Source organism: Salvelinus sp. IW2-2015, linkage group LG11 (assembly GCF_002910315.2).
Source record: "Salvelinus sp. IW2-2015 linkage group LG11, ASM291031v2, whole genome shotgun sequence".
Lineage (NCBI taxonomy): Eukaryota > Metazoa > Chordata > Actinopteri > Salmoniformes > Salmonidae > Salvelinus > Salvelinus sp. IW2-2015.
Genome location: NC_036851.1, coordinates 8851971 through 8865205, shown reverse-complemented (window position 1 = coordinate 8865205; position 13235 = coordinate 8851971). Strand labels below are relative to the sequence as shown.

Here is a 13235-nt window from a genome sequence, read left to right as displayed (position 1 = left end):
GAGAAAAACGAGTTTTGAACAGTCATGGAAATACATTTCTGAAAACAAATTGGCTCCCTATTTAAAAAGAGGCTGGAGAACAAGCTATGAAGGAAAAAATGTAGTTTTCATACAGGTGCAGCGAACTAGCGCAAAAATAATATAGCAATATTGTCAAAACGATACGATATTATATATCGTGAAAAATAATATCCTGATATGCAACTGTAGCAATTATTTTCCGTCATCACTAACGTCAATGCAACCAGTTTTGCCCGTTGGGTAGTCCAGCTGTAGCCATCCTTGCGATCTTGGGTGTATAGCGTGCAACACAATAGTTATCTGACCCCTCACCCCTGATCCCTGACCTTTTCCCTATGTTATGCACCCTGAGAGCAGTGGCCCAAAACACGCTGGGAGAACAACGGATGAGTCAGGAGAGTCTGTGTGTGTGTGTGCCATATAAACCCAGAGAACCCAGAGTGTAGCCAAGCGCTGTTCAGATCTCTGTTGAAGACGATCCATGGCAGGCAGTGGAGCGCCAGTATTATGGAGATGACCTCTGCCATACCATACCATAACCTTCTGGTCTTTATCATCAGCAAAACGTCACTATCCTCCTGAATCTTCCCCTGCCATTCATATACAGATGTCAATTTGGGGACGATGTTGACACATTAATGTTTTCAGACGGGTCAGCCTGCCCAATGTCAGCTCCGGTAACAGGGCCAACAGGGCTTTGTCAGCCTCTGCCTGTACTGTAACTAATGTTGCAGACTCCGAGACCCCAGTGGGGAAGTGAACTCTGAGATTCTACCACATTTCTCTACCCTGGTTTGCTGAATTCTGTTGGGGCTTTTGTCTAACTTCTAACCCCAATTTGGTTCTCAGCATTAGACAAGATAAAGGTCGCAAGTCGCTCTAAGTGTGTTTGTGGTGGGTTACTGAACCAGAAGCGAGTATGCAAATCAGGTGGTGTTTAGACAGGAGACAGGAGAGCGGGGGAGAGAGCGAGAGGGGAGAAAGGGGGAAGGGGGGGGGGGGTAGGAGAAGGAGGAGGGGAGGTGAAAGAGGGGGAGAAGGAGAGTCTGTGTCTATGAAGGGGAGGGAAATTTGTTAAGCAGCTCTCTTGAAACCATTGTTAAATAGTGCAAACTAATAGCTCTTAGAATGCTGTTGCTATTTCCCTGGAAGCACAATGGCGCTAGTTCTAATTGATTGGTTCAGAAACAGAAACATGGGAGCATGGCAGGCAAAGCTGCCTCGAGCCTTTTGGGGGCCCAAAGTGAGATTTGTATTTTTGGGGATTTTAGTTGCCTCCCTCTTGGCGGCGGAGAGAGCGTTTAGCAGTTTTACATCTACTTTCCTGCCATTCTACTCATTTTTCCATGGAGTGGAGAGAGTTATGCCATGTTCATATGATATCTGGGTGACTAACAAAACCAATGCGGGCCTACTGGAGTGCCCCTGGGCATTTGCCCTTTGTGCCCGATCCGTAATTCAGCCATGACTACAAGGCTTAGACACCTGGCTGGACTAACTTACCTAGAAATCTCTCAAATGTTAGCTGACATGGGCTAATTCAGTGACTGTCAGTGACTGCTGATGCACTACCAAATTCTGAAATTGCACCATTGTGTATTCTACAATTCTAACTTTCAACAGTAAGTTGAGACCCCGACTGCGCGTAGTCTGTGTTTAGGCACTGATGGCAGGAGTTCTCTTCTCTAATCACACTAGCACTGGGTGGGTGCCTTGCACTCACAAGCCTCACCCCCAAAGTATGTAACAAGCTTCCTTCCCCATTATGTTCTTTACTGGTTGTAACCTTCACTTTTATACAAGACGAGTCAAGGGTGGATACATCATCTTTTATTCATCATTTCAAATCAATCTCAAATAAGTCTACATCTGTTCATAAAATCATTGCAATTCCTACCTCTGTGGGTTACGCTTTGGGTTCTTAAGTCTTGGGCTCTTACCTAAGTAGGGTGATGCCATGAATAGAAATCCACTCTACTCTCCATTCCGCTGCCAATCGAGCCATATGCTCGAATGTTAATTGCATTTGAGTTCCAGAATGTTGGTGTTTTGTTTCCTTGATTGCATGCCACACCTTGCTTAAAGGGATACTGCACAATTCTGGCAACGACTGGAAGTCTACAGGCACAGTAGTATACTTCCAGTCATCATGCTAACTCTAGTTAGCATTGTTAACTCTAACTTCCTTCCTACATACTGCACGCAGATACATAGAAATGGTATCAATGAGTTCATCTGACTCTGGGTAAGTAGAGAAATGGCTTAATTGCCAGAATCTCACAGTATCCATTGAAATAGTGTTGCACGGTATACCAATTTTTATTTTATTTTTTAAGTTCTGTACTTCTGTCAAATGTGTCTCACGTAATTGAGAGGATCAAGTCAGTATCAGCGCAGGCCCTTTATAGCGTGAAGAGCAAAGTGCTTGCTCCACTTACTCATTCATTGCTTGAGCTGTCTGGGCTGCATTAGCTCCCCAGAAATATGAAACCGGTAGCTTCGAGCTTTAACTGTTGACTAACTTTCCTTGCTTTCCTTGTCACCAAAAACGTTATTAATCCACTTAATCTCCCTCGCCAAAAACAAATTCCCTTCGTCATCTTCCTTTGCCTACCGTCTGGTTTCCACTAGATGCCACAGCCACAAAGGCAGATTCCACAGGCACATTATGCCTTGCAAATGATGCCATTAATTTCTTAAAGAGACAGCGGACACTTTTCACAAAAAAGTGGTTCCTTCTTCACTGCAAATGTTGTTAATTGGCACAATAAAATAATAGGTTTTCTTAGCAGTTGCCAATAAAATAAGTTCTAAATGGCAGGGATTGTTTGTCATCTGTAGCCCCATGAAATCAGATAAAACGAGCTCTGTGACTTTGGCCGATACGCCTTCTTTTTTTTGTGGTATTATTTTGGTATCGTTTTTGTAACGTTTTGGTATTGAGTATTGTAATGGTATCAGGTATTGTGATACAAAACCTGGTATCAGTATCGAAGTCAAAATTCTGGTTTTGTGACAACACTACCTTTAAATATTCCCAAATAATCTGAAATTGAGTCAGTGTGGAGTAAAATCGAGGGCTGGCACTCCTTCATGCCGAGTGGTATTGAGAGTGACCATGTGCCACCATTGGAAAGTACAGTACATGCACATGGTATACTCACGTGTGCTACCTTTGAGCTGAGTCTGGGGTTTTCCATAGGGTTCAGTATGGTGTAGTGGTCTGTAGGTCATCAGACCTTGAACCTTGAACCTGAACAATGAAACTCAAAACCACCTCAGGCCTGTATTAGCAGGCCCTCCTGCTCTCCTCTCTGACTTCCTGCCATATAATCGTTTCAGTCCTTTCCCCTTTACATCTCATCCCTCTGTGTACTGTACCAGATATCTGGGTCCAAAGAAGAGCAAACTGGTCCAGGCCCACACTGTACTGAAGCCTAGCCTAGCGTGTCCAGTCAGAGTCCAAAGGGTAGGAGCTCAGCAGAGCATGGACACACCTCACCCACCACCACCCCATCACACACTTACCATTACACGCAGGAAGGAAGTTTGAGGGGTGGCTGCTTGGTTCAAGGCTGCTAGTGATGTCGTCACAGTGGATTCACCCAATCCTTACTAGCTCTCTCTAAGTTGCATCCTGAGCCACCTCTACAGTTTGGCTACAGTATATCCCTTGATGGAGGAATGAAAGGGAGTTTAGAAGCAGGAACAGAAATAAATCTGTCCGACATCTTCCCACATGTAGGGGAGTAATCCAAAGAGACTAATTAAAGAAGAGAAGCCGGCTAAGCCGCTCATCTGAAACCATATCACTCTATATAAATCAGGTACAGAGTGCAGCCCTAGCCTACATTGCTGACTCACTCTGTGTTCCAATACGTTGGAGTGTTTGAGGCCTGTTGCCATGTGGCTCTCAAAGTCTTATCAATGCTAGGAACATTTTTCTTACAGAGGTTCAAGTAGCGTTTCACCTTGTATCTCATTTGTTTTGGCAACTTGCCTTCAAAACAAACTTGATAAGGTGATTCAATGTTGATATGTAGGTTTGGTAGAGACACTGTACAGTATGTTTTCATGTACAGTATATGGTATGAAAAATGTATTGAAATTCCTTGTTGTGGTTTCATTTTTAGTAAATCGGAGCTGCTATGCATAATTTATTGCCTTCGGGAGGCACGACACGTTGAGGGGATTAATTTGTGAATAACGTCGGATTTCTGTGCAATGTGATTACAGAAAACATTTAATGATCAACCTTGATAAATATAATTCAATAGAAACCCGGGTTTGGTGTGTGCTTTATTATGCTCAGATTGTTATTTTTCTCTATCTAATCTATTAGAAGGATGCTTGTTTATCTAGTTTCTGTTGGAGAGACATGGCTCGGCTCAGAGGGCATGACAAGTGGCACAAAGCCAGTTGCATCACACATAAAAAAACTATCCTCAACAACAACACTGATTTATTTTGCCCTCCAACTCGAACACATCGGCCTTGTCCACCCAGTTGCAGGCATCGGTTGTTAGCTAAAACCCCCAGCCCTATTGGTCCCATTGACTAACCTCCATCATTAAACAGGAAATCTTTAGGCATCTTTAAGCCTTGGAGATGTACTGTGTCTGTGTATTATATGACTATGTATAGCATGCAGAAAAACCATCCCTCGGCCTCTCTCAACTAGTCTGTTGATGTAGTGTCCCAAATCGGAATGTGCGTTTCCCAACTCCTCCATAATTTGCATGTATAACCATGCATGCCACACGCGAGGAACTCATGAATCGTATGTCATACATGTCATAAATGAATGGTATGACAACAATAGTCATACCATTCTGATACGCCACCTGAACACCGTGGTCTGTTTAGGTAGATTAAGGTTGTACCCAGACCTGGGTTCAAATAGTATTTGTTTTATCTTAAATTATTGCTGTGCTTGATTGAGATTGCCTGGTTCAATGGACGCAATGGAATGGTCTCGAAAGTGTAAACCCTGCCCATATGGCACTCCAGGCAGGCTTAATTAATTTCACCTTTATTTAACTAGGCAAGTCAGTTAAGAAAAAAATCATATTTTGAATGATGGCCTAGGAACAGTGGGTTAACTGCCTTGTTCAGGGGCAGAGTAACATCTTTTTAACTTGTCAGCTCGGGGATTTGATCTTGCAACCTTTTGGTTGCAAGTCCAACGTTCTAACCACTAGGCTACCTGCCTAATAAAACATCCAGAGAAAGAAAACAAATACTCTCCGAATTCAGGTCTGATTGCACTTGACACTGTCCATCAAACCAGCATCCTCTACATACAGTAGAGACAACTATCCTTTAGATGCCACCCAGCTCTATTGTGGTAGATGTCTCCCTCTCTACTCCCTTCACGAGCCACTGCCAAATAACCAAGAGTTAAGCTCTTAGCATGAAACCAATCTTTTCACTAATTTGAGTGGATACACTGGCAATGAGTAGAAAGGATGCCTGTGATTTGCGACTCTTTTTCCTGTGAGAGGAACGGGCTCTGTTGGCAATAAGATGAGCCGCTGATTGCATTGTTTGTTCTCCTCTCAAAGGGCATCTTACACAGCCACAATGTATTACTGGACAACAGACCCTGAACACTACATGAAGATTACTGAGCTGGGAAACACTAGCCAAGACAGACCACCCAAACACTATTACTCAGGCACCTCCCTCCCAGGTAAGGAGAGCAGAGAGAGAGGAAGCGAGGGAATAAGGGAAAGACAGACATCATTTATATAGAGGGAAAGAGGAAACGGGGGAATAAGGGATAGTCTGACGTCATTTGTTCTATTTATAGAACTTCTAGGACTATAGAGAAGTACACAGCACAACAGCTTGTGGTGGGTTTGCGGTTGCTGCAGTGTTACTGTAGCTATGTGTTTTAAGGGAATAACAACAACACATCATTTGGGGGGAAATGACAAGCACCCATCTACTGTATGTTTACACATGAATACAAAAAAGGTATTTAGCTAAATCAGTTCGCACAGAATCAACATGGGCGTGTTTATTTGTCTCTGTGAAAAAAGCTATGGGAAACATGCGTCCTCACAGTTGATCAAACACCAACTGTCGTCATGGTGTGGGAAGGAAAGCACTGCAGCGTTCAATGCATATGTTACCACGAGCTCATGTATAATTCTGTTTTTTTGGGAAGGAAGCCACACTGTACTGTATCTGCAGGATGAGACACCCTGCTGTGTTTGATACCCAACAGCATAAGTGGGCCACCGCCTAAAGCCAGCTCCTTTCTCCAGATTGGGATTTTGTGAGTTGCACCGTCCAGTTGCACCGTCCATCTTTTGTCTCTGTGCAGGGCAAAGCTAGCCTCGCGACTCCATAAGGGGACCCCAGGAAGAAAAGTAGGCTGCCTTGGCAGCAGCTAATGGGGATCCAAATAAAATACTAAAATGTAAGCTAGGGAGATCAGAGTGGCTCACGTGGCTAGGGCAAAGATGGCATGGAATTTGTATTGGACTTGTACTGTATGTAGTTTGTTGAGTCTTTTCACTACGTCATGGCTGTATGTCACTCCAAAAATGTCCTAATGACGGATGTAAGTTACTGATCAAGTTTTCCCCACTCTGTCTTTTCAGTATGCGGGAGAGAGACCTACGGAGAGTGTGCAAAAGGGGGCTGCTGCTGGCCGTCTGTGTGGTGTCTCTCTGGGGACAGCTGACCCTCGCATCGTCACACAGAAGTCACATAGGTATGTCCAGACAATTAAATAGGGTAGATATGTACCTCTATGGGTAGGTTGCACACACCATAATTATTGTCAGCAAATTGTGTAATAACATAATACATGGATGTAATAATGTAAACCATTAACCTATTCAAATGTAAATGCAAAGCACTTATTATGTAACAACGAGTTATTACAGAATACACAATACTTAACGTAAAGTATTTCCTAATCAGTATAATGGATTTGATTTAGATTGCTTTACATCCACCAGGTGCTCAAAGCACTTGACATTTTATGGGGAAGAAACTTCATCCACTAAGAGTAGCACCCACCTTTGTGATGCCAGGCAGCCATTTTGGCCCAGAAAGCACACCACAACACAATGATATAATACATCAGTGATGAGGTAACACAGTGGACAGGTGAGGATGTTCATAATGGTCAGTAGCTAGGATAATGTAGCCTACTGTTAAAGTACTCATAGTGACTGGTTCCAGTTCATCGCTCCAACAGACCTCACTGTAAATACTGTTGTAATTATCAGAAACTCCGTTGTGTGACACCCAGTGGAGGGTGCTTTGGGGTCATTTGTTGATCTGGAGTGTCTTTAGGCTTCGACACTTCGAACAAAAAGCAGAAATAGCGAAACAACAACAGACATGAATGCAAAAGGTAGACCCTTACGGAAAAACCACATGATTTCACGTTAAATTTCCATGTTATGCAAATGTGAAATTATGTGAAATCATGTGTTTTTGGAACATGTGGTTATGTGGAGTTTCTATGGAGTGATTTCAGTTCCAACAGAAATTGTATTTAACTTTGAATTAGTATTAGGATATTTAATTTGAATGTAATATTTTTGAATTTGTATTGCACAAATTAAATCATTGAATACATACATTTAACTTGTATTTCATAACTGAAAATTCAAGTTCAATATTTATATATTCAGTTTCAATATGGTAGGTATTGCATTCATTATATCAAGTTTAGCAAACGATCATTTCAAGGTTATCAAAGTTTTGTATATTCAACTTCTCAGATGCATTCAGATTCAGTTTTCTAATTCAGTTCTCTAAATTCAGATTTAAAACCAGAGAAAACATCCTGGTAGAGGAGAACAGATAGACTCAAACACTCACTGTGGTGAACAGAAACTTCTGGCGTCCCCCTTCTTACATCCCCCTTTTTTAAAAATAAAATACAAATGTTCTACATATTTTAATATAAGTGTACATATAAGTGTTTCATTTCACAGCTCTAGGCTTGACCTTTCTTCCTGACCTTGTGTGGTATGAAGCTGAGCATGCTTCTGTGTCAGTCAACAGTTGTTGTGTTGCAGGTAAGTATGGTGTGTGTTGTGTTTGTGTGTGTGTTTAGCCCATCACGTTCTCTTTCAGGGAAACAGTTAATCTCATCAGTGTGTTGTTCTTTTGTGTTCAGTAGGTGACTACGATTGCGGCGGTACACCGCGCCTTCTGCGGTGCGGACGTGAGACGAACGTTTAGTGTCAGCTGGCTGAATGATGACTGATGGCTATTAGTAGTCATGCTCCTGGCTTCTAACTGAGTCTCCGTCGTTCAGTGGTGGTAGTGGTCTAGCTGACCTGTCGTAGTATTGCTTTTGGTGTCGTCTCTGCACGTTTTTCATGCCTTTCCTTGTAGCTGACGACCTCAGGTTGCAGCTGCTGGTTGCTGCTGGGAAAGTTTGAGCGAAGTCTGAGGCTCATAAACAGCTGGGCAGGTGATTTGATGTTGTCAATTGGAGTACTCAAGGAGAGTGAGGTAGGGGAGTCTCGTCTGCTTTTGTTTTGTCCATGAGGGATTTAGCAATCTGGACAGATTTTTCAGCCTGGCCATTACTTTGAAGGTAATGTGGGCGTGTGGTGACATGTGGCGAACTCCCATGCTTTTCAGAAGGATTCAAACTCCTTTGATTTGTAACAGGGGCCATTGTCAGATATTAAAGTCTCTACGATGCAATGCCTGGCAAAGGTTGCTTTCAGCTTGTGTATAACAGCTGCAGATGTGGTGCTGTGAAGCTTGTCGAGTTTGAAGTATCTGCTGTAGTAGTCCACATTTAGGGTGTAGTCCTTGTTGTTCCAGGTGAACAGATCGGTAGTCACGACCTGCCAGGGTCTGTCTGGGATACAGTGAAGTAACATTGGTTCTTTGGTGTTTGAGGGACATCGTTCAAGACAGGTGGGGCATTTACCATCAATGTCCTCTATTTGTATGCACATTCTGGCCAAAACAAAATGTCCCGTGCTCTCTTTTTTGTACTGTTCCTTGCCCATGTGTCCAAAATCTCCTCTCTGAGACTGGTAGGAATGATGATTCTCTCCTTTTAAAATTATTCCGTTGATCTGTGATAGTGCACAATGGTTCCAGAACTCAGACGCTCTGAGGGCATTTTCTCTTCTCCCAAGCCATCCATCCTGTATGACTTTCTTCAGCTGTGTGAGTTGTGTGTCCTTTTCTGTTTTGGCTCAGATCTCCTTCAGTTTTGTGTCACTAACTGGTAAGTTGCTGTACACAGTGTGCACCTGCATGTCCATGCCTTCACTGAATATGCTGTCCTTGGTGGTAAGAAACTTCCGGGAGAGTGTGCCTGTGACAGTGATGTCTTTGCCTGGACAGTGAATGATTTTGAAGTTGTATTTTTTATTATTGTAGAATCATTCTCTGTAGCCTTGGCAGAGGTGCCGCTAGTGGTTTCCTCATGATTGACTCAAGGAGCTGGTCGGATTCCTCAATGATTTGTCATCCATAGACGTACTGATGGAAACGCTTACATCCGAACAAAATGGTGTACAGCTCCTTTTCAATTTGAGCATAGTTGATTTCACAGTCAGAGATTTGGAAGCGTAGCCGATGGGCTTTCCTTCTTGCAGTAGCACTGCACCTAGTCTATACTTCCACGTAATCACTTGGAGTCTGAGCTCTTTGTTGGGGTCGTAGTAGGCAAGAATTGGTCCTGTTTCTCTCGTGATCAAGTCTTCCACTTTCTGGAAAGCAATGTCATATTGCTTGTCCCAGAGGAACTCACTGTACTGCTTTAGCAGCTGACGCAGGGGTGAGTTGGCATTGGAGAGGCTGGGTGCGAACTTGGCTAAGTAGTTGACCATGCCAAGCACTGTTTCCAGCTCTGCACAGTTCTTTGGTGGCTCCATGTATTTTATGGGCGAGATTTTCTGTGGATCTGACTTGATTCCATTCACTGCGAGATGATGTCCGAAGTAGCTGACCTCTGTAGAGCCGACTGTGCTCTTCTCGGGGTTGAGCCGGACTCCTCTCTCACGGGACCTTTGCAGCATCGCACTGAGGTTTCTGTTGTGTTCCTCTTTGTTTCGACCATAGCCAAGGATGTCGTCTACAATTTCCACAACTCCACAACAATTTCCACAACTTTGTACATCTCGTTGATCTTTCGCTGAAACTTGTCTTGGGCTGAGATAATCCCAAAAGGCAGGCGACGAAACCTGTAGCGTCCAAACGGTGTGAGCTTAGATGACTCTTCAATGAGCTTGATAGCCCATTAACCTGATCTGGCGTCCATGACACTGAAGTAGTGTGCTCCCGCTAGCTTGTGTGTGATGTCATCTAGCGTCGGTAAGGGATAATGTGGGTCAAGACATACTCTGAGCTTGCCTGTGCATGGATTCTCCACCACCACTAACACGTTGACCCAATCTGTCGGTTCTGTAACCTTGGTGACGTTGTCAGATTGCTCCATGTATTCCTGTAAAAACATCAGCAAACTCATCCATGACATTATTTTTCTGTCTCCACTGGTGCCGTCACTTATAACACTAGCTTGATTAGGTCAATGCCAAAACATGCTTTTTAAGACCTAGCACTGCAGTGTCAACAATGTAAAAATCCAACATCATTTCACGTTCCTTGTATTTGCATTTGAAAGTGCATGTGCCTTTTACTGTGAGCTGTTCACCACCATAACTAGTCAGTCAGCGCGAGGTGGGCTGTAGCTCGCACTCAGATGTCAAGCTGCGGTAATCATTCAGAGGAATAATGTTTACTTGCCTTGTGTTCCTATCTCAATGTTAGCAAAGGCTTGCTCTGTCTCTGATATGACTTTTCTGTGTCACTGAATCAATAAACAGTTCATCAGTATTTGACTCTTTGATTGACATTTCAGCTTCACTCACTGTGTGTACTGTTTTCCCACAGTAAGCTCTGCAAACTTTTGCAAAGTGATTCCATTTTCCACATTTAGTACACGGTTTGCCTTTTAGCTGGGCAATTTTCCTGTTCCCCATGCACTTTGTATCAACAATATCCACATGTTTTGGGGCATTTTGAGACTGTGTCGCTATTTGTTTTGGAGTTCTGTCTCTCTCCATTCTGATGCGCGCTCTCTGGGCACTGGAGGTGTGCTTTGATGTCTGCCTGACTGCGTGCACTGCTTGTTCACGTAATGTGCTCGAGTTGCCGCCTAAAATGGTTTTCATCTGAGCCTGTGCTAGCTCGTGAGATCTGGCTATGTCGATAGCTTTGTCCAGCGTTAGCTCAGAACCAACATTCAAAAGTTTCTCTCTCACTCGTGGTGAGTATATTCCAAATACAATACAGTCCCTGACCATCTCATCCTTTTTTTGCATAATCACAGTCTTTCAAAAGCCGACGCAGCTCAGTCACAAACGATTCGCTAGCTCCCTGTACTTTCTCATGGATTTTGTACCTAGCAAAAATCGTAATGGTCTTTGGCACAACATATGCTTCAAAAAGATCGTATTATGTTTTCAGTACTTTGGATTCAGCCTCAGTAAGTGTCCATGTGTTGTGAATGTCTCTCCCTTTTTCACCGATCCACAGGAGCAGGTAGCTGCACTTTACCTACTCTTTTTCCTTCAGAGGACCCATGAACATTAGCTCCGCATGCTGTTTGAACTTGCGCCATGCATCGGGTAAATTTGTAGACCCAGTCCATCCGAGGTGAAGGAACTCCAGCAAAATCCATCTTTTAGTCCTTTTATTCAGACACCATGTCATGCAAAACGCATGCTTTGCACAAAATAATAAAATGCAGTACGACAGGATTTTAATGAAATGTAGCTCTTTATTAGCTAGCTATAACTGTCTCCGGCCATGATCAACTGCAATGACCTCACGACCTGGGTGGTCTTAATCAATCGTAGCTCAGGATGATATGACGGTAGAATTCAACCAATTACAATTCTGGATGTTGACACATATTACAGTAGTCATAAGGTTAACATGTGTCTGACTGAGTTAAGCCTGTGTTAGCCTATTGAGCTAAAGCCTATGCATTGGTCCAGTGACTTGGATGGGTCTATGCATGGCGAAGGTGAAAGGGGGGTGAAGTGTAACACGGGTGATTCGGTGATCACGCTCATATGATGAGTAACTTGTCTGAGACCTGAAAAGTTGCATTGTCTGGTGCACTGGAGACCTGGGTTAGAACCCCATCAGTCAAACTAACACGTCTTCAGGTCTCAGCCAAGGTTGCTCATCACAAGCTTACGTGAATGGTTAGCTACACATGGTAATCATTCTGGTAATTACGAGGCTACTCATCACGTGGATGGATCACCAAACCACCTCTGTTGTACTCTCATTAAATGGGGTGCACCGGTCCTTCTATTTGCCACAGAAAGTGTTGTTGAAGTGCAGGAGGCCTGATTTCGAATTCAGTCAGTTATATTGTTGCTATGATCTCTATGTATGAGGTCAAAGGGGGGTGAAATGTAACCGAGGTGGTTCGATGAACCTTGCTGGAGACTTGAAGACTTGTTGGCTTCCTGAACTAATCCCTCAGGGCTTTATCTATATAAGTGGGCACAACACAGTCTTGTGACATTCACGAGACCTGGTTCAAACCCAGTCAGTCACAAGACCAAGATGAAATAGGGAGTGAAAAGGCTAACCTTAGAAGGGATATGACAGGGCTACTCAACTATATTCTTATTAGGGACAAATTGTGTTTTTTTGTGACACTCCCTTCTAATGCGGCCTGTGATCATCATATAGGGGATCAGAAAGCACATTCATATTATATCAGAATCACTTCAAACGCTAGAGCCAAATTCATAGTTAAAATTGAACATTCCACATTAGAAACCACCAGAAGCTTGTTTACCACACAGAGTGTTTGTGTCATGTCGTATGTGTAGGTGGCAGGGAAGTCAGGCGCAGGAGAATCAAACTTGGTAAAATGGAGTAGTTTAATAACGTAAAACAAAAACTCCAAAACCAAAGTACATAATAAAAATAAACATGGGTACAAGAACCCGTCGCACACCAATCCATAAATTGAGCATAACGAGCATAACAATAAACAATCTCTGACAAGGACATGAGGGGAAACAGAGGGTTAAATACACAACAATTAATGAATGGGATTGGAACCAGGTGTGTAGGAAGACAAGACAAAACCAATGGAAAATGAAACATGGATCAATGATGGCTAGAAGACCGGTGACGTCGACCGCCGAGCACCGCCTGAACAAGAAGAGGCATCGACTTCG

The 13235-nt window shown here is 43.3% G+C and overlaps 1 protein-coding gene across 2 annotated transcripts in view; it reads left to right on the top strand.

Annotated features, from left to right (window-relative positions):
- Positions 1-13235, top strand: part of LOC111969743 (chemokine-like protein TAFA-2) — a 197490-nt gene that overhangs the window by 100411 nt on the left and 83844 nt on the right. For both annotated transcript variants that reach the window (XM_023995983.3, XM_023995982.3), the window contains exon 2: positions 6633-6745. In XM_023995983.3, coding sequence (XP_023851751.1) covers positions 6634-6745 — 112 coding nt within the window. In that variant the 5' untranslated portion in view covers position 6633. The remainder of the gene's footprint in view (positions 1-6632; positions 6746-13235) is intronic.